The sequence below is a fragment of the Hypanus sabinus genome, chromosome 10 (assembly GCF_030144855.1).
Source record: "Hypanus sabinus isolate sHypSab1 chromosome 10, sHypSab1.hap1, whole genome shotgun sequence".
Lineage (NCBI taxonomy): Eukaryota > Metazoa > Chordata > Chondrichthyes > Myliobatiformes > Dasyatidae > Hypanus > Hypanus sabinus.
The window spans coordinates 136,118,071-136,143,395 of NC_082715.1; the positions used below are offsets into that span (position 1 = coordinate 136,118,071).

The following is a 25,325-nucleotide window of genomic DNA, read 5'->3' on the forward strand; positions in this document are numbered from 1 at the left end:
CCCTGAACTCTCTAAGCAGGACCCCCTCACTCACCTTACATACATCATTGGTCCCTACATGGACCACTACATCTGGGTTCATGCCCTCATTCTCAAGAATAGCCTGCACCCAATCTGAGATGTCCCGGACCCTGGCACCAGGGAGGCAACATACCATCCGAGACTCCCGATCTGCCCCACAAAATCTCCTATCTGCCCCCCTAACTATAGAGTCCCCCAAAACTATCGCTCTCTTCTCTTCCCTCCTCCCCTTTCTAGTTGAGGGTTCAACCTCTGTGCCAGAGGCAGGACCACTACAACTCATTCCTGGTAGGTCATCCCCATCAACAGTATCCAGTACGGTATACTTATTGTTAATGGGAATGGCCGCAGGGGTGCTCTGCTCTCTCTGCCTGCTCCCCCTGCCTCTCTGGACCGTCACCCATCTGCCTACTTCTTGGTTTTTTGGTGTGACTACCTCCTGATAACTCCTATCTATCTCTGCCTCCACCTCCCGAATGATCCGTAGTTCATCCAGCTCCTGCTCCAACTCCCTAACTCGGTCTGATAGGAGCTGCAGCTGGACGCACCTTTTGCAGGTGTGGTCATCAGGGACAACTGTGTTGACCCTGACCTCCCACATACTGCATACGGAGCACACCACTGCTCTGACTGTCTCCCCCATACCTGAACTGGATTAATAGAATAAGTCTAAAAAGCACCTAGCGACCTTACCTTCTTCTCCTCAGCGAGCAATCACACAAGCTTACCGAAGTCCCCTTACGCCGAAGCCCACTTAGCCAAAGCCCAGGACTCTGCTACCACGGACTCCGCTGCCCACTCTGACAAGAAGTCCTGCCTTTTAAAGTGCGCGCTCGACGCTTGTGGTTGGAAAGATGTTGAAGCCTACTATTAAGGATGAGGTTTCAGGGTACTCGAAGGCCCTTGACAAAATAGGCCTAAGTCAGAATGGTTTCGTTCAGAGGAAATCTTGCCTGCCAAATCTGTTGGAAATCTTTGAGGGAGTAACAGACAGGATAGGCAAAGGAGAGTCAGTGGATGCTGTTTATTTGGATTTTCAAGGCCTTTGATGAGGTACTGCACATGAGGCAGCTTAGCAAGATAAGAACCCATGATATTACAGGAAAGATTGACAGTTTGGCAAAGAGTAGTAATAAATGGGGTCTTTCCTGGTTGGCTGCTGGCATCTACTATTGTGATGCTGGGGTTGGTACCCCTCTTTCCATTTGATTTGGATGAAGGAACTGGTGGCTTTGTGGCCAAGTTTGAGGGTGATACAAAGATAGATGGAGGGGCAGGTAGTGTTGAGAAAACAGGGAGTTTGCAGAAAGATTTTGGCAGATTGGCAGAATGGTGGAAGGAATAAAGGCATAGACTATTTTCTGAATAGGGAAAAAATTCAAAAATCGGAGGTGCAAAGGAGCTTGGGAGTGCTTGTACACAATTCCCTGAAGGTTGATAGGTTCCTGGTAAATCAGGACATCAAACATTATGGGGAGAAGGTCAGAGAATGGGGTTGAGAGGGATAATAGATCAGCCACGATGGAATGGCAGAGCAGACTCGATGGGGCACATGGCCTAATTCTGCTCCTTTGTCTTATGGTCTTAAACGAGGAGGTAGTGGAATGGGTCAGAGACACACAGACAGCAGGGAGGAAAGCAAAGGCAGACTAGTTGTTTGGAATTGAGGAGGGATGGGAATGAGGAGGGAGTAGAGGAGAAGTGGAGCGAGAGAGGTGATGAGGTGCATGGGAAGAATGCCAAGGGAGAGACAATGAAGGCACTGTGGAAGGGCACAGAAAGGATATGGGTGGAGAGTTTGAGAGGGAGAGATATGTGGGAGGTAGAGGTGGGGTCGGTGGGATAGATGGAAAGGGAGGAAAGATGGGAGGGGAAGGGAACTGGGAAGGGGTTCAGTTGTGGTGGGATGCAGAGATGGGGGATGGATGGAGGGAGGGAGGGAGAGCTGGAGGAGGGGGAGAGGGATATGTGGGGGAGAGAAGAGATGAAGGGAGAACGGGTAGGGAGAGAAAAGGAGAGGAATAGGAGGGAGGGGCAGAGGGTAGGGATAGATGGGAGTAGGGTGAGATGCAGAGTTGGAGAGATGGGGAATGAGAGGGGAAGGAAGAGATGTGTAGAGAGAGATTGGGAGAGGGAGGGAGAGCTGGGAGGGGTAGGGAGATATGGGGAGGTGGAGGGGGGGTAGATGGGAGAGAGGTAGAGAACAGAGGGGTTGGGAGGTGGGATGGGGTGGGAGGGATAGGTTGGGCGATAGATGGGAGAGAGATCAGTAAGAGGGAGACAAGGAGGAGGAAGAGATGTGGGGGGGATGAGAGAGGGGCAGAAGATAGGGAGGGATTGAAGGGGGAGTGAGGGATAGAAGAGAGGGAGAAATGGGATGGGAAGGAAGACAGGAGAAGGGAGAGTAGTTAGAGATGGAGAAGAGGAGATAGGAATGGAGGGGGGATGGAATGGTGGGAGAGAAGGGGATGGAGAGAAAGCAGAGTGAGCGAGGGAGAGGGGAGCAGATGGGAGGAGGAAGGAGATGGTATTAAGAGGGAGATGAGAGAGAACAGAGAAGTGAGGGAGGGGAGATGTAGAGAGATGTGGGAGGAGGTAGAGATGGGGTGGTGAAGGAGTGAGGGAGAAGATACGTAAAAGGGAGGGAGATGGGAGGAAGAGAAGTAGGAGGGAGGAAGGTGGGGGGAGGAGATGCGGGGAGTGGTAGAGATAGGGTTAGGGAGGGAGGTGCAGGGAGAGGTTGACATGGGAGGGAGGGAGAGAAGTGAGGAAGATGGTCGGGGTTGGGAGAGATGGGGAGGGGCAGGTGGGAGGGGAAGGGGAGCTGGCGGAGGTAGAGATGGGGAAGTGAGGGTGATCAAGGGGAGGGAAGAGATGGGAGCGAGGGATAGATGGGGGGAGGGAAGTAGAGATGGGACCTGGACATGGGGTTAGGAGGAGATATTGAGATGGGAGGGGTGATGGTACGTGTAGAGATGGGAGGAGGTATTGAAGGGGGAAGGGAGGGATGGGATGGGGAGGGATACTGTATGAAATGGGGTAGGGTGTTATTTTGGGGTCCTGTTGAGGTGGGTGTCCAACAGGGGGTTTGATGAAGAGTGATGTGGGGGGGGGGGTTGTGGTAGAGGGAATTTCTGGAGGGGTAGTTCTGAGGGGTGGGATTTTGAGGCTGCTTTTCATATCCCTTTCCTTTCTCCCCTACAGCCGCTTCCTCTCTGCCGCCCTCAGGTAAGGGTCTGTGTGTAGAACATTTGCTGGTACTTGGGGTATTGCCATTAATCCTGGGGATCCCCCATCACTGCATTCCGCTTCCCTTCCCCACTTCCCCATCTCCCCTCCTCCAACCTCCCCTCGTTCACCATGGGCTGCTGCTTTCACCCATCACCCCCACCCCACAGCCCTGTCGCTCCCCTCCAAGTCACTCCCCCCCATCAGTCACTACCCTCCTCTCTGTCAAACCCTCCTCCAGTTACTCCCCCCACTGCTAGCACTTCCCTGCCAAGCAGAGTTTCAATCACTTCCCCACACCCCGGTCACTCCCTCGTTCTATCGACTTCTCGGTCATAACCCCCATCCGGTCCCTTACCCTGAGTCACACTCCCCGGTCACTCTGTGTCCCAGGGGAGCTGGTGTGTGGGTTCGAGGACGAGCAGATCTGCGGCTTCACCCAGGACACCCGGGATGACTTCGACTGGACTCGGGAGAGTAACATGACCCAGGACCCCAAGAAAACTCCCAACACCGGCCCCCGTTTCGACAACAGCGGCAAGAGAACTGGTCAGTGTCAGAGTTGGGTGAGAGGGTGGGGGGCTGGAGGAGAGGGGAATGAGGAGATGAGCGGGGCCAAGAGGATGGGTGGGGTGGGAGAGTGGGCGTCGAACATGAGGAGAGAATGCGGGCTGGGAAATGGGATGAGGAGGGTAGAGGGAGGAGATTGGAAGGCAGTGTGGGGTGGTTGGAGTGGGAAGAGGGGTTAGGAGGGTGGTGTCTGGATTGGATGGTGACCCATGGCACTGAAACTGTTCACTTTGTCGCCACACACTCCCCTTACACTCCTCTTACTCCCCGTATCCCACCCTCAGGCTACTACATGTTCATTGAGGCATCAACCCCACGAAGACCGGGTGACCGGGCCAGGCTCATCAGCCCCCTGTACAACGTCACTCACAGGGTGGGCTTCAGGACCCCGCGGAGCACCCCCTTCTGCGTCAGCTTCTACTACCACATGTACGGCAAGCACGTGGGTGGGTATTGGCGCAGGTATCCTCACTCCCGACCCTTCCCACCCCGTTGAGCTCCCTAACCTGTCAAAATTCCTCCGGATTCCCTGCCGAACTGGAACTGGTCACTGACGGGAAAGGCCGGGTATTCTAAACACTGAGATTAACGTTAGGTCTGAGGTGTTCATACGGAGAGTGAGCAGTTGCATTAGGATCAGGATCAGCTTCCTGTGCACTCCAGGATGTCAAACAGACAGAATATTGGGCAGTCGAGCACAGGAATGATTCACTGAACTATGCACTTGCACTTCTGACTCGAATGCACAATAGACTTTGCCCAGTCCAGGAGTGGATCAACCCAGTCTTCTCCCATGACTATTTTATGGTCACCGTTCCCAAAGTGCTCCCCATAGACACTCCATTTCTCAACAGGACGGGGCAGGATAAGCAAATTTATTGTCAAAGTACATGTGTGTCTCCAGAAACAACCCTGAGATTCATGTTCTTGTGGGCATTCATAATAGATACAGACACAACAGAATCAATGAAAAATTGCATACAAAACAGACAAACCAAAGTGTAAAAAAACAAATTGTGCCAACACAAAAAGAAAATAATAGTAACAATAATGAATAAATGAGCAATTAATATTGAGAATGTAAGATGCGGAGAATTTGAAAGTGAGCCCCTAGGATGTGGGAACACTTTAGTGTTCCTTAACTATAGGTGCCATAATTCCCTGGAATAGGTTCTCAGCCTGTGGCTCCCTATTACACGCCAGAGGTCACATTTCCCCCTATCCTGCCTGTGGGATTGTTCCGCAAAAATGAGCACCCCCCCCCCACCTTGAAGCTGCCTTCAGCTCCCCTGATTCAACGCTGACCCCATTAACTCCCCCACCGAGACTGCCCTCCCAGCCTGGATACCGGACTCACTGACTTAGGAGATATCCTGTACACCCGAGTTCACCGTGCACACAGGGATAGTCCTGTCTGTCCTTGTGTGCATTCAGGTTCTAGGAACCTCCTGCCTTCTTCCCTGATCCCAGTCCAACCCCGTCCCTTCTACCATCCCAACTAATTCCCTACCTGGTCATCAGACCCACTCCGCTCCAGTCATCTGATCCACTCCGAACCTGACTCACTCCACTCCGATCCGCTCTGAGGCTCCTCTCTGACAATGGCCTGTAACATTCCAAAACTGGTCCGTCTGACCCCAGATCAATCTGCTCTGACTCTGGTCTGTTGTGACCCTGCTCCGCTCTCGATTCTGATTTGGTCTGACTCTGGTCCGATTCCGCTCCGTTCCGACCCCGTTCTGTTCTGCCGTGGGCTCAGCCTGGCAGGTTTGCTGACCTCTGCTTGTCCCCAGGCTCCCTGAACGTGCTGGTGCGGACCCAGGGGGTGAAGGCAGTGGAGACTGCAGTCTGGAGCCTGAACGGGAACCAAGCGGAGGAATGGCGCCTGGGCAGTGTGACCATCAATCCCAGTGGACCCTTCCAGGTAATGGGGGGCAGGGGCAGGAGAGCTGAGGGGTGGGTATGTCAGAGGGGAACAACGTGGGATGAGTGGAGGAGAGGGGAATGAAGGGTGAAGGTGGGAGAGGGCAGGAGGGGAATGAAATGGGATGAGGATGGAAGGGGCAGCGAAGGGGTGTAGAGAGGGTGTGTAGGGTGGGGGGTGGAGATGAGGGGAGGGGCAAGGGTGGGAAGAAAGGGGTCGAGGGAGAGTGTGCAGAGGAATAAGTGTGTGTGGTGTTAGTGAGGGGTGCAGTGGAAAGACAAGACGATGGAGGGGAAGGTTGCGGGGAGGGAAGAGGGGTGTATGCGGTATGGGTGGGTAGGAGGAGGAGAGTAATGAGGTGGGAAGAGGAGGGCATGGGTGGACGGCAGCCTCCCGCTCTACCACGCTGGTCTGTGCCCCACAGGTGGTGCTGGAGGCTATCCGTGGGCCTGGATACCTCGGTGACATCGGCATCGATGATGTCAGCATCACCCGGGGCCCCTGCTCTAAACGACCATTCTCGGAGAAAGGTGAGTCTGCCCATCAGTCCAGAATGCCTACCTCAACTACACACACACAGACCCCTCAACGATACACGAGTCCGCAGGAACCCCGCACCCACAGGTTCCATGTGATAGTAAGGCAAGAAAGTGGGCTTATTGTCTAACTAAGGAGCTGGTGCAGCTTCAGGTACGTCGAACGCAGAGCTCTCCTCCAGGGCAGGTGGGACCTATACAAGAGGGCAGGTTGCAACTCAACTAGAGGGAGATCAATATCCTCCCTGGGAGATTTGTTCAGGAGGCTTAAACCAGAGCAGTAGGGCAGCAGATAGAGGGACAGACAGGAACAGGCCCCTCAAGCTAGCTCACCCATGCTGACTAAGCTAGTCCCATTTGCCCTCATCCCTTTAAACAAGGGGTTGCCAACCTTTTTGATGCCATGGACCAATACCATTAAGCAAGGGGTCCACAGACCACAGGTTGGGAACTCCTGCTGTAAACCTTTCCTATCCATGTACCTGTCAAAGTGAGTTTTAAATATTGTTAATGCACCTCCCTTAACGGATTCCTTTGTTCCATACAGGGACCATCTTTAGTGTGGAAAAAGTAACCCCAAGTCCCTTATAAATCTATCCCCTCTCACCCAAAAGGCAAACCCTCCAATTTTGGTTCCCTTTCCTTGGGAAAAAGATTGACCATGCACCTTACCTATACTCACAGTTTTATACATCTCCGTAAGCTCACCCCTCATTCTCCTACACTCCAAAGAATAAAGCCCCAACCTGCTCAACCTCTCTCCAGATCAGGGGTTCCCAACCTGGAGTCCACGGACATCTTGCTAAATGGTATTAGTTTGAGGCATAAAAAACAATGGGAGCTCCTGCTCTAGTAACTCGGGCTTTTGAGTCCCAGCTGCATCCTCAAATCTTTTCGCACTTTCCAGTTTAATAATGTCTTTCCTACAACGGGGGGACCAAATGTGTCCTCACCAGCCTCTTAACCATACAACAATTACAGCACGGAAACAGGCCATCTCGGGTCCTTCTAGTCAATGCTGAATGCTTACTCTCACCTAGTCCCACTGACCCGCACTCAGCCCACAACCCTCCATTCCTATATAACCAAGGTTCTCTTGTACAACAGAACCTGGAACATCACACCACAGTACAGTCCATGATGTTGTGATGACCTTTTAACCTACTCTAAGATCAGTGTAACCCTTCCCTCCCACATAACCCTCCATTTTTCTATCGTCCTGAAACTGCAAGATAACATCACAATTTCTGTTGTCAGGACCCTGATGAAGGTCACTGTACCAATATCCTTCTTCACCACTCTTGTCCACCTGTGACTCCACTTGCAGGGAGCCACGTGCTTGTAATCCTAGGGCCCTCTGTTTTACAACATTCCTCAAGGCTAGACCATTCACTTTCAAAGTCCTTCTCTGGTTTGGCTTTGTTACTGGAACACCACGTACTTATTACCTGTCCTGATGAAGGGTCTCGACCTGAAACACCGACTGGTTGCCCTTTTCCATAGATGCTACCTGACCTGCTGAGTTCCTCCGGCATTTTGTGTGTATTGCTTTGGACTTGGAGCTTCTGTAGATTTTAAAACAGCTTGCTTCAATGCAACCCATTTGATCACAATCTCCGTTATTTTTGATAACATTCTTCACTCCCTACAACACCACTACATTCTCATCCAAACTGTATGCATAAAGGTCCCATCACAAGAACGCAGGGCTCCTTTCTGAGAACCAACCTTCCACCACTAGACTCTGCTTCCTCCCACCCAGCCAAATATAGTCATTTAGTTATCTCTCCCTGAATCCCACATAATCCAACCTATCAGACTGGACTTCCATTTCGGACCTTGTCAAAGCTCGGGTGAAGGCCAGGACCAGCAGTGCAGGTTTCAAGGGTTCAGATGACGCGGTGGGGGGGGGGGGGTAAAAGAGAGGGGTTACACAGCTGATCAGGGAGTATGTCACAGTGAGGACAAACTAGAGGGCTTATCTACTGAAACAGTGTGTGTAGGGCTCAGGAGAAAGAACTGTGTTGTCACTCCGATGGGCAGTAGTACAGACCTCCCGGAAGCCACCAGCAGATATGTGGAAATAGTCTGGAAAGATGTAAAAGTCATAGGGTGACTGTAGTGCAGGAGTAATGATTTGATCTGTATGAACCATAAGACAAGCTTTTCACTGTACCTCTTGTGTTAATAACAAAACAGCACCAATTCCTTCCCCCAGTAGAGACCAGGACTTGCTTGGTGCTTAAGGTGTAAATGAGGTAGAATTTGTAAGGTTAAAAGGGGTCAATAAACGCTCCTGGTGAGTAGAATTAAAGAGAATCCCAATGTATTTCATACTTCCATTAACAACAACAGTAACAAGGAAGAGGGAGGGGAAGTATGTCTGGAGCCACAGGAAATGGCCGAAGTGCAAAATGCATTGGTGTTCAGCAAGTACAAGGGGGGATAGTGAGATCAATGAGGGCTCTGCCGATGCCTAGACATACTGAAATCAAGGAAGAGATGCTGGGTCTATCGAAGAGCTGAAGGGATCAATCCTGGATAATTGAGATTGTTGCGATCTTGGCAAAAGATCCTTGTATTGTCTCAAGCCACAGGCAAGACACTAGAAGGCCGGACAGAAGCCAAATGTTGTTCGTTTCTTCAAGGACTATAGAGATAAACCAGAAATTCACAGGCTAATTTTGGAAATAATTGGAGACAACTCTGAGAGAAAAGTGGGTTTGTGAGGGGCAGCCAGTGCGACTTTGAGGTGCAAGTCATGAAATTACACACTGGACTGATGTTTTTGAGGAAGTGATGAGGTATTTGACATGGTCCCAACATTAAGTCACATGGAATCCATGGTGAGTTGGCAAGTTAAATGTAAAATCGGCATGGGTATTGGAGGAAGGGTGCTATTCTCTTGGAGGTGTGTGGTGTTCCATGGGATCCGTGCTTGGTCCCGAATTAATGAACATCGAGGAAAGTTTGTTGACAACATAAAAATCAACAGTTGTGGAGAGTGATTTTATTGTTCGTATGCACTTGTGTGCATAGGGGCTTTCGTTGCAGCAGCATCACAGGCACGTAGCATCAGATAAGCAGCAGTCACAAGAACAAATATACACAATTTTACAATAAATAACAATTATGAGAAAATGAAGTGGTCACACTGTGATGATCTATAGTGATTAGGGTTGTGAACGTTGGTTCAAGAACTGAATGGTCGAAGAGAAGTAACTGTTCCCAAACCTGGTGGTGTGGGACTTCAGGTTTCTGTCCTGCCTGACAGTGGAGGCCAAGTCTCTGGATGCTTTCAAGAGAGTTAGATAGAGCTCTTATAGATAGCGGGGTCAAGGGATATGGGGAGAGGGCAGGAATGGGGTACTGATTGTGTATGATCACAGTGAATGGCGGTGCTGGCTAGAAGGGCCGAAGGGCCTATTGTCTATTGACAGTAGCTGTGAGATGATGGTGGGGATCTTCAGTGATGCACATTGCATCTTGAGGCAGTGTCTCCTATAGATACTATTGACTGTGGGGAGAGATGTACCCGAGATGTACTGGGCTGTGTCCACAACTCTCTGCAGCTTCTGGCATTCCTGTGCACTCAAACTGCCAGACCACCAATTAGGATACCGGCATTTGTTAGTTAGTACTTGGTGACAAGCCAAACCACCTCAGAATGTAAAGACACTTCTTTATGACTGCCTCTGTGCTGGGCCCAGGACACGAGTATGCCGCTGACACCCTCCACCTCTGATCCCCCCCAGTGTAGACTGGCACGTCAACAATCACCATCTGTGACCCCACCTCCAGGGAACTCTCTACTTGTACTCCAAGGTTCCTTTGTTCTACGGCACTCCCTAGGGCTCTGTTGTTCACTGTCAAAGATCGGCCTGGATTTGACTTTCCAAAACCCAGCACTCCATCCCACCTGCCCATCTGATTGTGGTCTGCCTCTAATTTTTGATAACCTTCTTCACTTGCCACTCTGATGCACATTTTAGGGTCATTTGGAAGTTTATTAATCATGTCCTTTATATTCTTATCCAAATCTTTGATACAAACGTGCCCAACATCGACCCGAAGCTGCCACAGAGATAGGGGCCTCCAGTCCAAGAAACTATCAAGCCAATTGTACAACTGATTTTAGCCAGCTCTCCCTGGATTCCATGAGAGCTGACTTTCCACAGCAGCCTATCATTGGAACCTCATCTACCACCGCCTCTCCTGTGTTTCCTTGGTCACATCATCAAAAAACATTATCAAATTCATAAGATGCCATCTCCTACACATAGCCATGCTCACTACCCTAAGTGAATTCTTATCTTTCTGGATGTACGGCTAGCTAAGTCTCCAGTCGATTAGCTAGCACCACCTGCCCTGCACTTGCCAGGCTCGTCTTTACCGCCTTTCTTAAATAAAGGCACATTTGTTACCCTCCAAACCAGCAGCACCTCACCCATTTTTATTTGATTGGATTATGTCTGGGGATTTAAGGGTTCTGAGGGAAAAGGCAGGTAGATGGAGCAGAGTACATGGCCGGATCAAGCCATGATCTTATTGAACGGCTGGGAGAGAGGGACTAGAAGTGTTCTGGAATGAGGGAATAAGTGGGGGCTGGTGAGGAGGGGGAGTATGGGCTGGGGAAATCGGTGAGGAGGGGGGAGAGTGGGTGTCAGGTTGGTGAAGGGGGGAGTGTGGGAGTGGGGGAGATTGGCAAGGAGGGGGAGTGTGGGTGTGGGGGGGTTGGCGAGGAGGGGGAGTGTGGGCGTGGGGGTTGGTGAGGAGGGGGAGTGCAGGCATGGGGGAGTTAGTGAGGGGGGAGTGTGGGTGTGAGGAGTTGGCGAGGGGGAGTGCGGGCGTGGGGGGGTTTGGTGAGGAGGGGGGAGTGTGGGCATTGGAGGGGGGAGTGTGGGCAAGGGGGGGTTGGTGGGGGAGTGTGGGCATGGGGGGGTTGGTGGGGGGAGTGTGGGCATGGGGGGGGGGGTTGGGTGCAGGCAGGTGCATAAAGGAAGGTGGGAGGGAGGCCGGATTGGTCACTTACCCTGAAGTTCCTCTGTTGCAGATGTGATTCCCCGGGACCAAGACCGGAACGGGGCGACTGTGGCAGGAGCTGGCTGGGGCTGCGGTCTGGTCGTGGCCTCTCTGAGCTGCCTCTCACTGCTCAGGTGATGAGGGAGGTCCAGGGCAGGTGCCAGCACCTCTCCTCCCTGCCCCCCCCAGGCCTCCACACTCAACCTCCCACCAACACCAGCCCCTCATCATCTGCCCAGCCTGTTCCACCCATTCCACTGACCGGCCCCCATCCTACTTGCTCAATTGAACCCCCACCCCAGCCTACAGACACACACACACACACACTGACACACATGCAGACACATGCACACATGCAGACTTGCACACACACACACACACACACACACACGTATGTACACACACACAGATAGATACATACACACCCTGATCAGTCCCATTTAACCCACCCCACCCACCCGTCCCCTGACCTCCACTCACACTTCTACCAAAGACCATGCCGGCCCTGCTGGGTCCCACTCTCCGGGACAGGCCGACTGACGGTCAAACTCCCCGTTCCCCACTCCAGCATCCACCTCTCTCCTCCCCCCCCCCACCCCCTCGCACTGGCGAGACTAAAGCACAACACAAGAATCTGATGGCTGTAACTGTGGTGCCACGTTCCCCTGGTCGAATGCAGCACTACTCACCCTCTTCCCCTCCCCTCCTACCAGCCCTCCACTGGCCAGGGACTTGCCCCTCCCACCTCTCTCCCTTCCCCACCCCTGCTTCCCATGGAGACGTGATTGTAAACTGACCAAAAGCACAATGTAAAACTCTTGCTGTAACTTATCTCAGATTATTCAAAGTTTTAATAAAACATTATTATTCCAAAGAATCCTCTGACTCAGCCTCTCCTTCCTGTGACCCATCCGCCAGAGAAATGGCCAGTGACTGCTGGACCCTCTCTTTGACACACTGGACCATTCCCTCCCTCCTCTGGACACTCTCCCTGCCCCCCAGACACATTCTGGGGTTTGCTTCCCTGGGGTTTTTACTTAAAGCCAACATTTTATCTTTTTTGTTCTTAAAACCATTTGTTTTTGTTTCAAAATATGAACCCAAAATTAAACTGTTGCCCCCCCCCCCCCCCCCCGTGTCTGGGCTCCTCAGGCCACTGTGGCCTTCAGTTGCCCCACAACCCTTCCAGAGAGCCCGTGGACATGGCCTGCACTCACTCCAGGTGCAGACAGACCCTAGGGGAGGGGCAGTAGTCGGCTCAGGCTCCAGGAGGAGTTCTGAACTCCGAACCCCTCCCCACCTGCCTAGAGTTCAGGAGTGGAGGAAGTCTTCACAAACAATGGCTGCAGCCTCTCCATCCTATAGAATGGATGTGGAGAGGATGTTTCCTCTAGAGGGGGACTCCAGTACCTGAGGGCACAGCCTCAGACTAGATTCGTGTCTATTTAGAACAGCAATGAGGAGCCATTTCTTCAGCCAGTGAGTGGTGAATCTACAGAATTCATTGCCACAGACAGCTGTGCAAGCCAAGTCATTGGGTATATTTAAAGCAGAGATCAATAGTTGTTGATTAGTCAGTGTCAAAGTCAAATGGAGTTGAGAGGGGTAATTACTCAGCCACGGTGAAATGGCACAGCAGACTCGATGGGCAGAATGGCCTAATTCTGCTCCAAAGTCTTGTGTATTGGTGAGCTGGGTCCAAACTGGCCTGGAGACAGGAGACGGGAGTGGGGTGGACAGGCCTCTCTCTGATTGGAAGTCTTTAACAATTGGTGTTAGCAGGGATTGGTGCTGACTCCTTTTGAAAATGTACCGTAGGTGGTCTGATTGGGAGGTTTCTGGATGACACAAGAATTGGAGACTCAGAGACAGTGAATATGTTTGTCAAACAAAACAGAGGAAGACAGATCAGCTAAAGGTTTGGTCAGAGTGGTGACAGATGGAATTTAATCTCAACAAGCGTAAGGTAATTCGCTTTGGGAGATCAAATTCCAGGATATACAGGTAAACTCTTTCCTTCTTACCTAACCATCATCTCCACCTACTGCCCCAACTCCTTCCCTTTCTCCTATGGTTTCTCTGCTATCAGATTCCTCCTTCTTCAGCCCTTTTATCTTTTCCAACTCCCAGCTTCTTACTTCATACCCCGCTCCCGCCCACCTGCCTTCACATTTCACCTTCTTGCTTGCCCTCCTTCCCTTCCCGCCCCTTCTTATTCTGGCTTCTTCACCCTTCCTTTCAAGTCCTGATGAAGGGCCTTGGACTAAAACGTCAAAGGTTTATTCATTTCCATGGATGCTGCCTGATTTGCTTAATTCCTCCAGCAGTTTGTGTGATATTCAGTATATACAGGTATATGGCAGGGGTCCTGACAGTGATGCTATACAGGGAGAACTTATGGTGAAAGATGGTAGGTAGTTACACAGGTGGGTGGTAAAGAGGCATTTGGAAAGCTTGCCATCACTGCCTGCATATTGAGTATGAGAGGGCATCATGGTGCAGCTGTATAAAACATTGGTTAGACTGTACTTGGAGTGATCAGATGGTCATTGGCTAGATGTGGTAAAGCTTTGGTTAGATTGTACCTGGACTGTTACGTACAGTTCTGGCCACACTACAACAAGGACATGGTAGCAACAGAGAGTGTGTAGAAGAGGTTCAACCATAATGCTGTCTGGAATGGAGAGAGTGAGTATGAAGGAGGGATTGGATTGTCTGGGTTTATTAAAGATGTTGCCTGGAATGGGGGCGTTGTGGTTTGGCCAGACTGGGTGTACCTCACTGCAATGTTGGAGGCTGAGGGGTGAAATTTCTAGAGGGCACAATTGACCCCACCATCAAGGACATCTTCACCAAGCAGATCTCATCCATCATTAAAGACCCTCACCACCCAGGTCATGTCATCTTGTTGCTACTGCGAGGGAAGAGATACAGGAACCTTAAGAGCCACACTCAATGTTTCAAGAAGAGCTTCTTCCCCTCCACCATCAGATTTCTGAACAGTCCATGAACACGAGTTCCTTGTTTCCGTTTGCGCAGCAATTTGTAATTTACGGTCATTTTACATCTTTGCACTGTATTGCTGTCATAAAACAACTTTCATGACAGAACAAGCGATAATAAACATCATTCTGATTCTGGTTTATAAGATTATAGGATGAACAGAAGAACAGACCCTACTTGTGTTGCCATTTTCAGGGAGCTATAGACTTGCTCCCAAAATCCATCTGTACATCAATGCTTCTAAAGACCCTGCCAGCCACTGTATACATCATCTTGCTCTCAACACCTCAGACTTCTCCTTGTGCTATAACTGCACCAGATCTGGCACATGATAAAGTAGACCAAAGCTAGCATGGTTTCCTTCAGGGGAAATCCTGCCTGACAAATTTGTTGGAATTCTTTGAGGAAATAACAGGCAGGGTAGACAAAGGAGTCGGTTATGTAATTTATTTGGATCTTCAGAAGGTGCTGCACATGAAAAGAGCCCATGGTATTATAGGAAAGATATTAGATTGGCTGACTGGGAGGAGGCAGAGTGGGAACTTGCAGGTTGGGTCAGTAGCGAAGAAGGCAAATGCAATGTTAGCCTTCAATTTGAGTACCAGAATATGAGAGCAAGGGTGTAATACTGAAGCTTAATAAGGCATTGGTTAGGCCTCAGAGTATTGTGAGCAGTTTTGTGCCCCTTATCTAAAAGATGGAGAGGGTCCAGAAGAGGTTCATGAGAATGATTTTAGTAATGAAAGGATTAATATATCAGGAGCGTTTAATGGCTCTAAGCTGTATTGTCTGGAGTTCAGTAGAATGAGGAGAGATCTAATTGAAAGCTATTGAATACTGAAAGGCTTAGATAGCACGGATGTGGATAGAATACTTCCTACGGTGGAGTCTAGGATCAGAGGGCACAGCCTCAGAATAGAGGGTGTCCATTTAGAACAGATGAGGAGGAATTTCTTTAGGCAGGTGGTGGTAAATCTGTGGAACTCATTGCCACAGACGGCTGTGGAGGCCAAGTGATTGCATGTTCAAGCGGAGGCTGATAGGTTCTTGGTTAGACAGGGTGTCAAAGGTTATGGGAAGAAGGCAGGAGATTGGGATTGGGAGGCTTAATAAGTCAGCCATGATGGAGCAGAATAGCCCAATTCTGCTACTTTGTCTTATGGTCTATATCCAAAATCAACTCCAGTGACATCTACTTATTAATTTACCATTCTTTCTTCTTGTACATGCAGCATTTGTTATTTTTTGCACATTGGTCATTTGTGCATCCTGTTCATATTTTCAAATTTAGCAATACAGTGTGGAATAGGCCCTACCAGACCTTTGAGCTGTGCCACTAGCAACTCCCAATATCACTCCTAACTCAGTTTCGGGACAATTTACAAAGACTGATTAACTTGCTGTGGGAGGAAAGAGGAACACCCGGAACCCACTCATTCCACGGGAAGGACTTGAGCAGACGGGAAGGACGTCAGGACTGAACTCTGAATTCTGACACCCTGAGATAGTGTTATATATCCACTATGCCTCCGTGGTGCTGTGTGGCGGTCCCGTCACTGATTGTATTATGGTTCTTGTGTTTACTGTGATTGCCCTCAGAAAAAATTAAATCTCAGGGTTGTGCATTGTGACATATGTGTACTTTGATAATAAATTTAATTTGGATTTTGATCTGCCGCTTCGCTGCCCATATCTGCAACTGATCTGCATCCTTTGACAATCTCTCTCATTATCCACAACTCTATCAATTTTTGCATCATCTGCATCAAAACGCCTACATTTTCATCCAAATGTTTTCTACATATCACAAACAACAGAGTTCCAGCACTAACCTTATGGAACATCACTGGATACAGAACCGCAACCCCCCGCCCCATCCCTGTCAGTGCATCTTCTGGACGAGTCTACCACAAAGGGCCTTGTCAAATGCCTCACTAAGCAGACTACATTCATTACCTCATCAGTCACCTCTGTCACCACCTCAGAAACTCAACCAAGCTTGTAAGACATGACCGTACCTACACAAAGCCACGCTGACTGCCCCTGATAAACCTCTGCTTTTCCAGAGGCAAGTAAATCCTGTCCCTACAAATCTTTGCCAGGAAATTCCCTATCTGTGATGAAAGGCTCATTGGCTTCTAGTTCCATGGCTTGTCTTGTTCCTCTAAGAATACTGGCTATACTCCACTCCTTTGTGACCTTGCCTGTGGCTACAGAAGATACAAAGATCTTTGTCAGGGCACATCATTCAGAGTTCGTGACTAGAGCACAGAGTTCCACACGGGAGGTTCCAGGCTAATGTGAGAGGGATGAGCTTGTCACCAGTGGATGGTGGGTACAATCACGATGTTAAAAAGGCACTTGGACAGGAAAGGTGCCGAGGGATATGGGCCTAATGTGAGCTAACAGGGCAAGGTTGGGCTGTTCAGCTTGCATGGAGCAGGCAGGCTCTGAGCTGAAGCAAACACACATATGCCCCCGCCCCCGCAACTCCTCCGTCACCTAATCCCACACTCAGGCTCCTGGAACAAATCTCCAGATGGCCAGGGAGCCAACAGGGGTCAGTGCCCTGGAGGTCAGGGATCAAGAGGTCAGAGGCAGCACTTTCGAGTTCATAAAGGTGAAGATTTGAGAAACTTAAATTTATTCTCTTCATACAAAATTCAACAATGTACACTCAGTGGGGCGGAGGGTGGGTACACGTGGGTGGGGTTGGGGATGGGGATCTGGGGACAGGTTTCAGGGATCGGGGTCAGTTGAGCTCTGGGAGCCCAGCCTGATAAAAGCTTCACAAAGAGGATCCCAGGGTCCGGGCCCTGCGACTCAGATCTCAGAATGAGGCAGGCGCCACTCTAATTGGGGTCTAGTCTCGAACAGATGGAAATCCAGTCCAGGTCCTGTCCCGATGCTGATTAAGTTTAGGGTAGATGCCAGTCCGAACAGATGCATACCCGGATTCAGTCCAGGGCAGGCCAGATACAGTTCCAGACATTAATCCGCTGTGGAACTGGGTAATGTGGGTCCAGTATGGTTCTGGGTTGGGGTAGATGTCAGTCTGGTCCAGGTCAGATCGGATGGTAATCCACTCCAGGTTGGGGTAGATGCAGGTCAGGTGCAGGTCAAGATCCATTCTGGTTTGGGCCAGACGCCAGTTTGATTAATTCCGGATCAGAATGCAGTCCAGCAGGCGACGGTCCAGTTTAGGTCAGGATCTGGTCTGCTCAAGGTTCAGATAGACGCTGGTCTAGTCCAGGTTAGCAGCCAATCCGGGTCAGGATGCAGTTCAGTTTGGAGCATATGACAGCTTTGCCCCTAAATGGGGTGGTGCTCCTGAATGAAGGAGAGGACGTCATCCTTGGAGAGTTTGCTGGGGTCCTGCTGTGTCTGACAGTCATGGACCCGTACACCCTCAGCCCATGTCCAGAATAGCCGCTGTTGGTGGCACACACTGGGGGGAGAGAGGATGTGGGCAACAGAGGAGGGGGAAGAGGGAAGGGGGAGGGGGGGAGGGTGGAAAGAGGAAAAGGGGGGGAGGGGAGGAAGGGGGGAGGGAGGGGGAGGGAGGGGGAGGGAGGGGGAGGGAGGGGGAGGGAGGGGGGAGGGAGGGGGGAGGGAGGGGGGAGGGAGGGGGGAGGGAGGGGGGAGGGAGGGGGGAGGGGAGGGAGGGGAGGGAGGGGAGGAAGGGGAGTGGGGGAGAGGAAGGGGATGGGGAGAGATTGGGGAGGGGAGTGGGGGAGAGGAAGGGGATGGGGAGAGGAAGGGGATGGGGAGAGATTGGGGAGGGGAGTGGGGGAGAGGAAGGGGATGGGGAGAGATTGGGGAGGGGAGTGGGGGAGAGGAAGGGGATGGGGAGAGATTGGGGAGGGGAGTGGGGGAGAGGAAGGGGATGGGGAGAGATTGGAGGGGAGTGGGGGAGAGGAAGGGGATGGGGAGAGATTGGGGAGGGGAGTGGGGGAGAGGAAGGGGGAGGGCAGAGAGGGGGTGAGGGCAGAGGGGCCAGGGGGAGGCACCCGGGATGGGAGATGCCGGAGGGGGGTGGGAGGGGTAGAGGGAGAAAAAAATCATCAGTTCCCTTGGACTCTTCGCTGATGACCTCCCAACCCCCCCACATTCCTCACCTCCCTCCTGCACCCAATTTCTGGGGCCAGCCTGGAACAGGGTGGCAGCAACAATGGGGCAGGAGACAGCCAAACATGATCATGAGGGGATATAGATGGAGGGAGCATGGATACAGTTGCCATAGATACTTACGTGAAGGGGGCGACTGAGTCAGGGGGCATTTGGTAGCTGGCCTCCTGCGTCCGAGTGTTGTAGAAATACTTTCGGCCTGTGTTCCGGCTGTATGCCATCGTCCAGGGGTCTGTGGGTGACCGAGCTGTCAGTGAAACCTGCCGACTGACTACAGCAGACCTCTCCCAGTCATCGACCCCTCCTGCTGCCCCACGCCCATTGCCGACCCCTCCCATTGCCCACATCCGTCACCGACCCCTCTCACTGCCCCACGCCGGTCAACGACCCCTCCCACTGCCCCACGCTGGTCATCAACCCCTCCCACAGCATCACCGCGATCACAGACTGCTGCGGACACCTCCCACCCCAGTGGACTCCTAGCCACTGACCATTCACCGCGCCAGCCCTGCCATCTGTGCACAGCCTCCCCCTCACCATTGACGGTCTTCACCACGTGCAGGCCGGTGGGCAGGAAGTGTCGATCGTCACGGCCAGTGTACGAGAGTCGGGGTACACCGCCTGACCCTTTCGTCACCTTCATCTCCAGCCTGGGAAGAGGGTCAGGGCTCGGAGTCTGAGAGAACCACAACTCACAAACATACAAACCCACCCCGATATTGCTCCCCAGTCACACAGATAATCCACCCACACAAAACCCCACCCCGATATTCCCTTCCCGTCACATACAATCCCACCTACATAACCCCACCCCGATATTGCCCCACCGTCACAGACAATTCCACCCACACAACCCCACCCTGACATTCCCCTCCCATCACACACACAAACCATCTGACATTCCCCTCCTGCCACACAACATTCCTCTCTTGTCTCACACACAATCCCACCCACTCACAACCCCACCTCCAACTCCCATCCATACACCCCCTGGACAGCCAACACCCCACACATTACACACACACCCAGCTACACCCACTCCCCCTCTCGAACACTACATGCTGACCCTCACCGAGCAACAGGATCCCACAGCCACAATGGGGGGGGGGGGGGGAGAATGGGCCCACACACGTGCTAACCCAGACCCCAGGACGTTCCCACACACGCACTGACCCACACCGCAGGACCTCCCCCCCCCCCCAACACGCACACACACAGACCCCCATTGAGGATCACCATCAGTGTCTACCTGACAAATATTCTCTCCACGTCCTCCAGCCTGTACACCTCCTTCACGCTGTAACACACAGTGTATTTGTGGGTCCAGTGGAAAGACTCTGCCCTGACCGTACATTAGCAACCCACCCTCCCTTGCTTTCGCTCACCCCTCGTCACACCTTCCCATGTTCGCTCATTCCTGCCCCACTCCCTCCCGCTGCACTCTCCCGTGTCCACTCACCCCTCTCGCAATGAGTCAGATACCTGACGCCTCCCTAACGCTGCCCCAGTGCCTGACACGTTTTCGAGGAAGTGACCGAGGGGTAGGTGAGGGCAGGGCAGTGGACACTGTCTACAGAGACTACAGCGAAGTATCTGACATGGTCCTGTGGGCAGGCTAGACAAAGATTCAGAGGCAGAGTGCTTACATTACACTGAATGTCCTAGTATATTTTACACTGTAATGAGTCCCAGTACAGTGCCTAGAAAAAGCATTTACCTCCCCCCGCCCCATGGAAGTTTTCCTATTTTATTGTTATTGCAGCATTGAATCACAGTGGAGTTAATTTGGCTTTTTTGACATTGATCAACAAAAAAAATGTCTTTCAAGTCAAAGTGAAAACAAATTTCTAACATTGGGCTAAGTTTGTTACAAGTAAACACAAAATAATTCATTGCATAATTACTCATCCCCTTCAATTCAGATTTTAGTAGATGCACCTTTGGCAGCAATTACAGCCTTGAGTCTGTGTGGATAGGTGCAGCCGCCACCATGCTTCACGGCAGGGATGTTGTGTTTGACGATGCGTGGTGTTTGGCTTATGCGAAACTTGATGTTTAGTCTGATGGCCAAAAAGCTCAATTTTGGTTTCATCGGATCATAGAACCTTCTTCTAGCTGACTTCAGTCTCCCAAATGCCTTCTAGTAAACGCAGCCAATATTTCACGTGTTTTTTCCCCAACAGAGGCTTTCTGTTTGCCACTCTCCCATAAAGCTGCACCTTTTGAAGCACCCGGGCAACAGTTGTTGTATGTACAGTCTCTCCCATCTCAGCCACTGAAGCTTGTAACTCCTCCAGAGTTGTCATAGGTCTCTTGGTGGCCTCCCTCACTAGTCCCCTTCTTGTATGGTCACTCGGTTTCTGAAAACGGTCTACTCTAGGCAGATTTACAGCTGTGTCATATTCTCTCCATTTCTTGATGACTGACTTTAACTGTACTGCAAGGGATATTCAGTGACTTGGGAATATGTTCACAACAACTTCAGCCTCTGCAACTGGAAGGGTAATTGTCCCATTTCAAGCAGTGAAGCTGAAACAAATGACCTGACTGCACCACAACAGAAGTCTTGAAGCCTGTGCCTGGGTCACATCCAAAACATTTTAAATTTGAAGATGAAACTGATCCATAAACCACACAGCCATAATGAAGTACAAATCAACAGAGACTTTTGCATAGTGCCCCAAGAATACCTAGACACCAAACGCCCCTTTACATTTATCAATTATTTTACTGATATGGTGCCTCCATGTCAGATTATCCAGACCAAATAATTTCAAATCAAATGCAGGTCTACTGATCATCTTTGTAAAACGCACAACTTGTGTTTTAGCTACTGAAAGCCTGTCCTTCCAGATACGGAATATGTATTTTTTACCACAATCAATTGAAACCTTGACCGCACATCGATTGATCTCCATTTAACAAATTATGTAACCTCTAAATCCAATTGGCTGCACCAGTGATGATTTGGTGAGCCATTTTGAAGGGGATAAATACTTATGCAATCAATTATTTTGTGTTTTATATCTGTTTTCACTTTGCCATGTCTTTTTCCCCCTGTACAATCAGTGTCAAAAAAAAGCCAAATTAAATCCACTGTAATTCAAAGTTGTAAAACATCATAACATCCCGGGGGGGAGGGGGGGGGGGGTGTTAATACTTTTTATAGGCACTGTATATTTTTACATTATTGAGTGAATGTCCCAGTATATTTTACACTAGCTCGTGGGTTTTCAGTCTTCTCCTTCTCTATTTTGTATAATTTATCTATGAATTGACCTGCCTGTAATGTTACTGCAGACAAGGTTTTGATTGCACATGTGAAAGCACAACTGACTTGATGGTAGAAGCAGAGGGCAAGAAAGACAAAACCTTCAGATGCCGGAAATCCAGAGAAGACACAAAAAATGCTGGAGGAAATCCGGAGAAGAATAAAGAGTTGACTTTTTGGGCTGAGCCGCCTCAGCAGGACCAGAAACTAAAGGGGAAGATGGCAGAATAAGGTAGACCGAAGGCATGTGGGTTTCAGTCCTGATGAAGGGTCTCAGGCCGAAACGTTAACTCCTTATTCCTCTCCATACAAACTGCCTGACTTGCTAAGATCCCTCAGTATTTTGTGAGCAATGGTGAAAAGTTTAACTACAAAGACCTGGCCTCCACAGCTGCCTGTGTCAAAGAATTCCACAGATTCACCACCCTCTGGCTAATGAAGTTCCTCTTCATCTCCATTCTAAAAGGACAACCCTCTATTCTGAGAGCTACGTCCGCTGGTCTTAGACTCTCCCAACATAGGAACCATCCTCTCCACATCCACTCCGTCAAGGTCTTTCATCATTCAATAGGTTTCAATGAGGTCACTCCTCATTCTTCTGAATTATAGTGAATACCAGGCCCAGTGTCATCAAAATGATCTTTATATGACAAGTCATTCAAACCCAAAATAATATTCGTGAACCTCTTTTGAATCCTCTCCAGTTCAGCACTTCCCCTCTAAGGGCCCAAAACTGCTCACAACACTCCGAGTGAGGCTTCAACATAAAGTCTCAACGTTACATCCTTGCTTTTATATTCTAGTTTATTATTTGTCATTATTATTTATTTTCCTTCTCCTTCTTGTTGTATTTGCTCAGTTCGTTGCTTTCCTTCTGTACAATGGATGCTGTCCCACCCTGCTGAATGTGGTTTTTCATTGTTTCTTGTATCTACGGTGATTGCCCACAAGAAAATGAATCTCAAGGTTGTATACAGCGACGCATACAATGCCACGAAAATGTGTGCAGCTGCTACAACTATTTTTACATTGCACTGTCTCGTTTCTAAATTTAAAACATTTTTGAGCTAACCATTGTGGATTATATCAAATCAGAAGGAAAACTCCAAAAACCTGTCAACAATTCACTAAAGGTTAATTTGCAGGTTGAGCCAGTGGTGAGAAGGCAAATGTGATGCCAGCATTCACCTCAAAAGCAAGGCTGTAATGTTCAGGCTTTATAAAGAACTGGTGAGAGCTCACTTGGGATTATTGAGAGCAGTTTTGGGCCCCTGATCTTAGAAAGGCAAGACACCGGAGAGTGTTCAGAAGAGGTTCATGAAAATGATTCGAGGATTGAATGGCATGTCATTTGCAGATCATTTGATAGCTCCGGGCCTGTATTCACTGGAATGCAGAAGAATGACGGGGTGGGGGGGGGTGACCTAATTAAAATCTATCAAACATTGAAAGGCCCAGTTAGAATGGATGTGAAGAGGACGTTTCCTATGGTGGGAGAGTCTAAGACCAGAGGACACAGCCTCAGAATAGGGGGGTGTCCTTTTAGAATGGAAATGAGGAGGGACTCTTCTTCATAAGACACATTCTCTAACCTGGCAGCATCCTGTATTCTGCCTGAATGACAGAACATGTCTTATGAGGAAGGCTCATTATCAGCTGTTAAGGAGGGTTTAAATGAAGTTGGCGGGGGGGGGGGGGGTGGGAACTGGAGTGATAGGACTGAGGATGGGGCACTTGGTACACAAGTGAATGCAGTGTGCAGTGAGAAAAAAACATAAGGTGAAAAAAGATGAAATATGAAGGTCAACCGGCCAAAATTACCAAAAAGGATACCATCAGATATATAATGTGATATTGGAGCAAGTGGATATTAGACTCTTGGAAAATGATGCTGGAGAGGCATTAATGCGGGACAAGGAAATTAACTGATTAAGTATTTTGCATCAGTCTTCATTCTGGAAGACACTAGTAGTGCATCAGCAATTTGAGAGTGTTAGTAGGGCAGAAGTGAGTGCAGTTGCTATTACAAGAGAGGAGGTGCTTAAGGAAGCTGAAAGGTAGATAAGTCCCCTGGACCAGATGGTCTACACCCCAGGGTTTTTAAAAAGGCAACTGAAGAGATTGTGGAGGCATTAGTAATGATCTTTCAAGAATCATTAGATTTTGGAATGGCTCCGGAGGAATGGAAAATTGCAAATGTCACTCCACTCTTCAAGAAGTGAGGGAAGCAGAAGATTGGAAATTATAGGCCAGTTAGCCGACCTCAGTGGTTGCAAAGATGTTTGGAGTCAATTGTTAAGGGCACGTGGAGTACTGTGCTCAGTTCTGGTCGCCTCACTACAGGAAGGATGTGGAAACCATAGAAAGGGTGCAGGGGAGATTTACAAGGATGTTGCCTGGATTGGGGAGCATGCCTTATGAGAATAGGTTAAGTGAACTCGGCCTTTTCTCCTTGGAGTGACGGAGGATGAGAGGTGACCTGATAGAGGTGTACAAGATAATGAGAGGCATTGATTGTGTGGATAGTCAGAGGCTTTTTTCCCAGGGCTGAAATGGCTAGCACGTGAGGGCATAGTTTTAAGGTGCTTGGAAGTAGGTACAGAGATGTCAGGGGTAAGTTTTTTATGCAGAGAGTGGTGACTGCGTGGAATGGGCTGCCGGCGGCTGCAGTGGAGACAGAAACGACAGGGTCCTTTAAGAGACTCCTGGATAGCTACAAGGAGCTTCGAAAAATAGAGGGCTATGGGTAAAGTCTAGGTAGTTCTAAGGTAGGGACATGTTTGGCACAGCTTTGTGGGCCAAAGGTCCTGCATTGTGCTGAGGTTTTCTATGTCTCTATGATCTGGATGACAGGATTGATGGCTTTGTGACCAAGATTGTGGATACACAAAAATGGGTGGAGGGGCAGGTAATGTTGAGGAAGCAAGAAGTCTGCAGAAGGACTTAAGATAGATTAGAAGAATGAGCAAAGAAGTGGCAGACGGTGAAGGGAAATGCATGGTCATGCGCCTAGGTAGAAGGAATAAAGGCATAGACTATTTTCTGAATGGGGAGAAAATTCAAAAAAACAGACTTGCAAAGGGACTTAAGAGGTCCTCGTCCAGGTTTCTGTGAAGGTTAACTTGCAGGTTGAGTCAGTGGTGCGAAAGGCAAAAGCAATGTTTGCATTTATTTCAAGGGGATTAAAATATAAAAGTAGGGATACGATGCAGAGGCTTTATCAGGAATTGGTCAAACCACACTTGGATTATCGTGAGCAGTTTTGGGCCCCTTATCTTAGAAAAGATGTGCTGGCATTGGAGAGGGTCCAGAGGAGTTTCACAGGAATGGAAGGATTAACATACAAGGAGCGTTTATGGCTCTGGGCCATCTGCTCATGGGATTTTTGAAGAAAGTGGGGGGGGGGGGGGGATCTGATTGAAACCTATCGAATACTGAAAGGCCTAGACAGAGTGGATGTGGACAGGATTGTTTCCTATTGTGGGGGAGTCTCGGACCAGAGGGCACAGCCTCAGAATAGAGGGATGTCCATTTAGAACAAAGATGAGAAGGAATCTCTTTAACCAGAGGGTGGTGAATCTGTGGAATTCATTGCCACAGATGGTTGTGCAGGCCAAGTCAT

The 25,325-nt window shown here is 49.8% G+C and overlaps 2 protein-coding genes across 5 annotated transcripts in view; one reads left to right on the plus strand and one right to left on the minus strand.

Moving 5' to 3' along the window:
• Positions 1-12,417, plus strand: part of LOC132401161 (MAM domain-containing glycosylphosphatidylinositol anchor protein 1-like) — a 49,319-nt gene extending 36,902 nt beyond the window's left edge. Inside the window, exons 12-17 of one of the 4 annotated variants that reach the window (XR_009514505.1) lie at positions 3,226-3,249; positions 3,643-3,798; positions 4,104-4,248; positions 5,613-5,743; positions 6,168-6,273; positions 11,333-11,466. Coding sequence is in view for 3 of the 4 variants with exons in the window: in XM_059983073.1 (XP_059839056.1) it covers positions 3,226-3,249; positions 3,643-3,798; positions 4,104-4,265; positions 5,613-5,743; positions 6,168-6,410 (716 nt within the window). In the remaining variant the exon portion in view is untranslated. Of the gene's footprint in view, positions 1-3,225; positions 3,250-3,642; positions 3,799-4,103; positions 4,266-5,612; positions 5,744-6,167 lie in introns of all 4 variants that reach the window. The other 3 variants (XM_059983074.1, XM_059983073.1, XM_059983075.1) reach the window with 3 other exon arrangements.
• Positions 12,418-16,919: 4,502 nt separating this feature from the next.
• The window catches only part of cmtr1 (cap methyltransferase 1), a 28,208-nt gene continuing 19,802 nt past the window's right edge, over positions 16,920-25,325 (minus strand). Inside the window, exons 17-20 of the mRNA XM_059983492.1 lie at positions 19,682-19,786; positions 18,970-19,082; positions 18,556-18,664; positions 16,920-17,752 (exon numbers count right to left, since the gene is read on the minus strand). Coding sequence (XP_059839475.1) covers positions 17,617-17,752; positions 18,556-18,664; positions 18,970-19,082; positions 19,682-19,786 — 463 coding nt within the window. The 3' untranslated portion in view covers positions 16,920-17,616. The remainder of the gene's footprint in view (positions 17,753-18,555; positions 18,665-18,969; positions 19,083-19,681; positions 19,787-25,325) is intronic.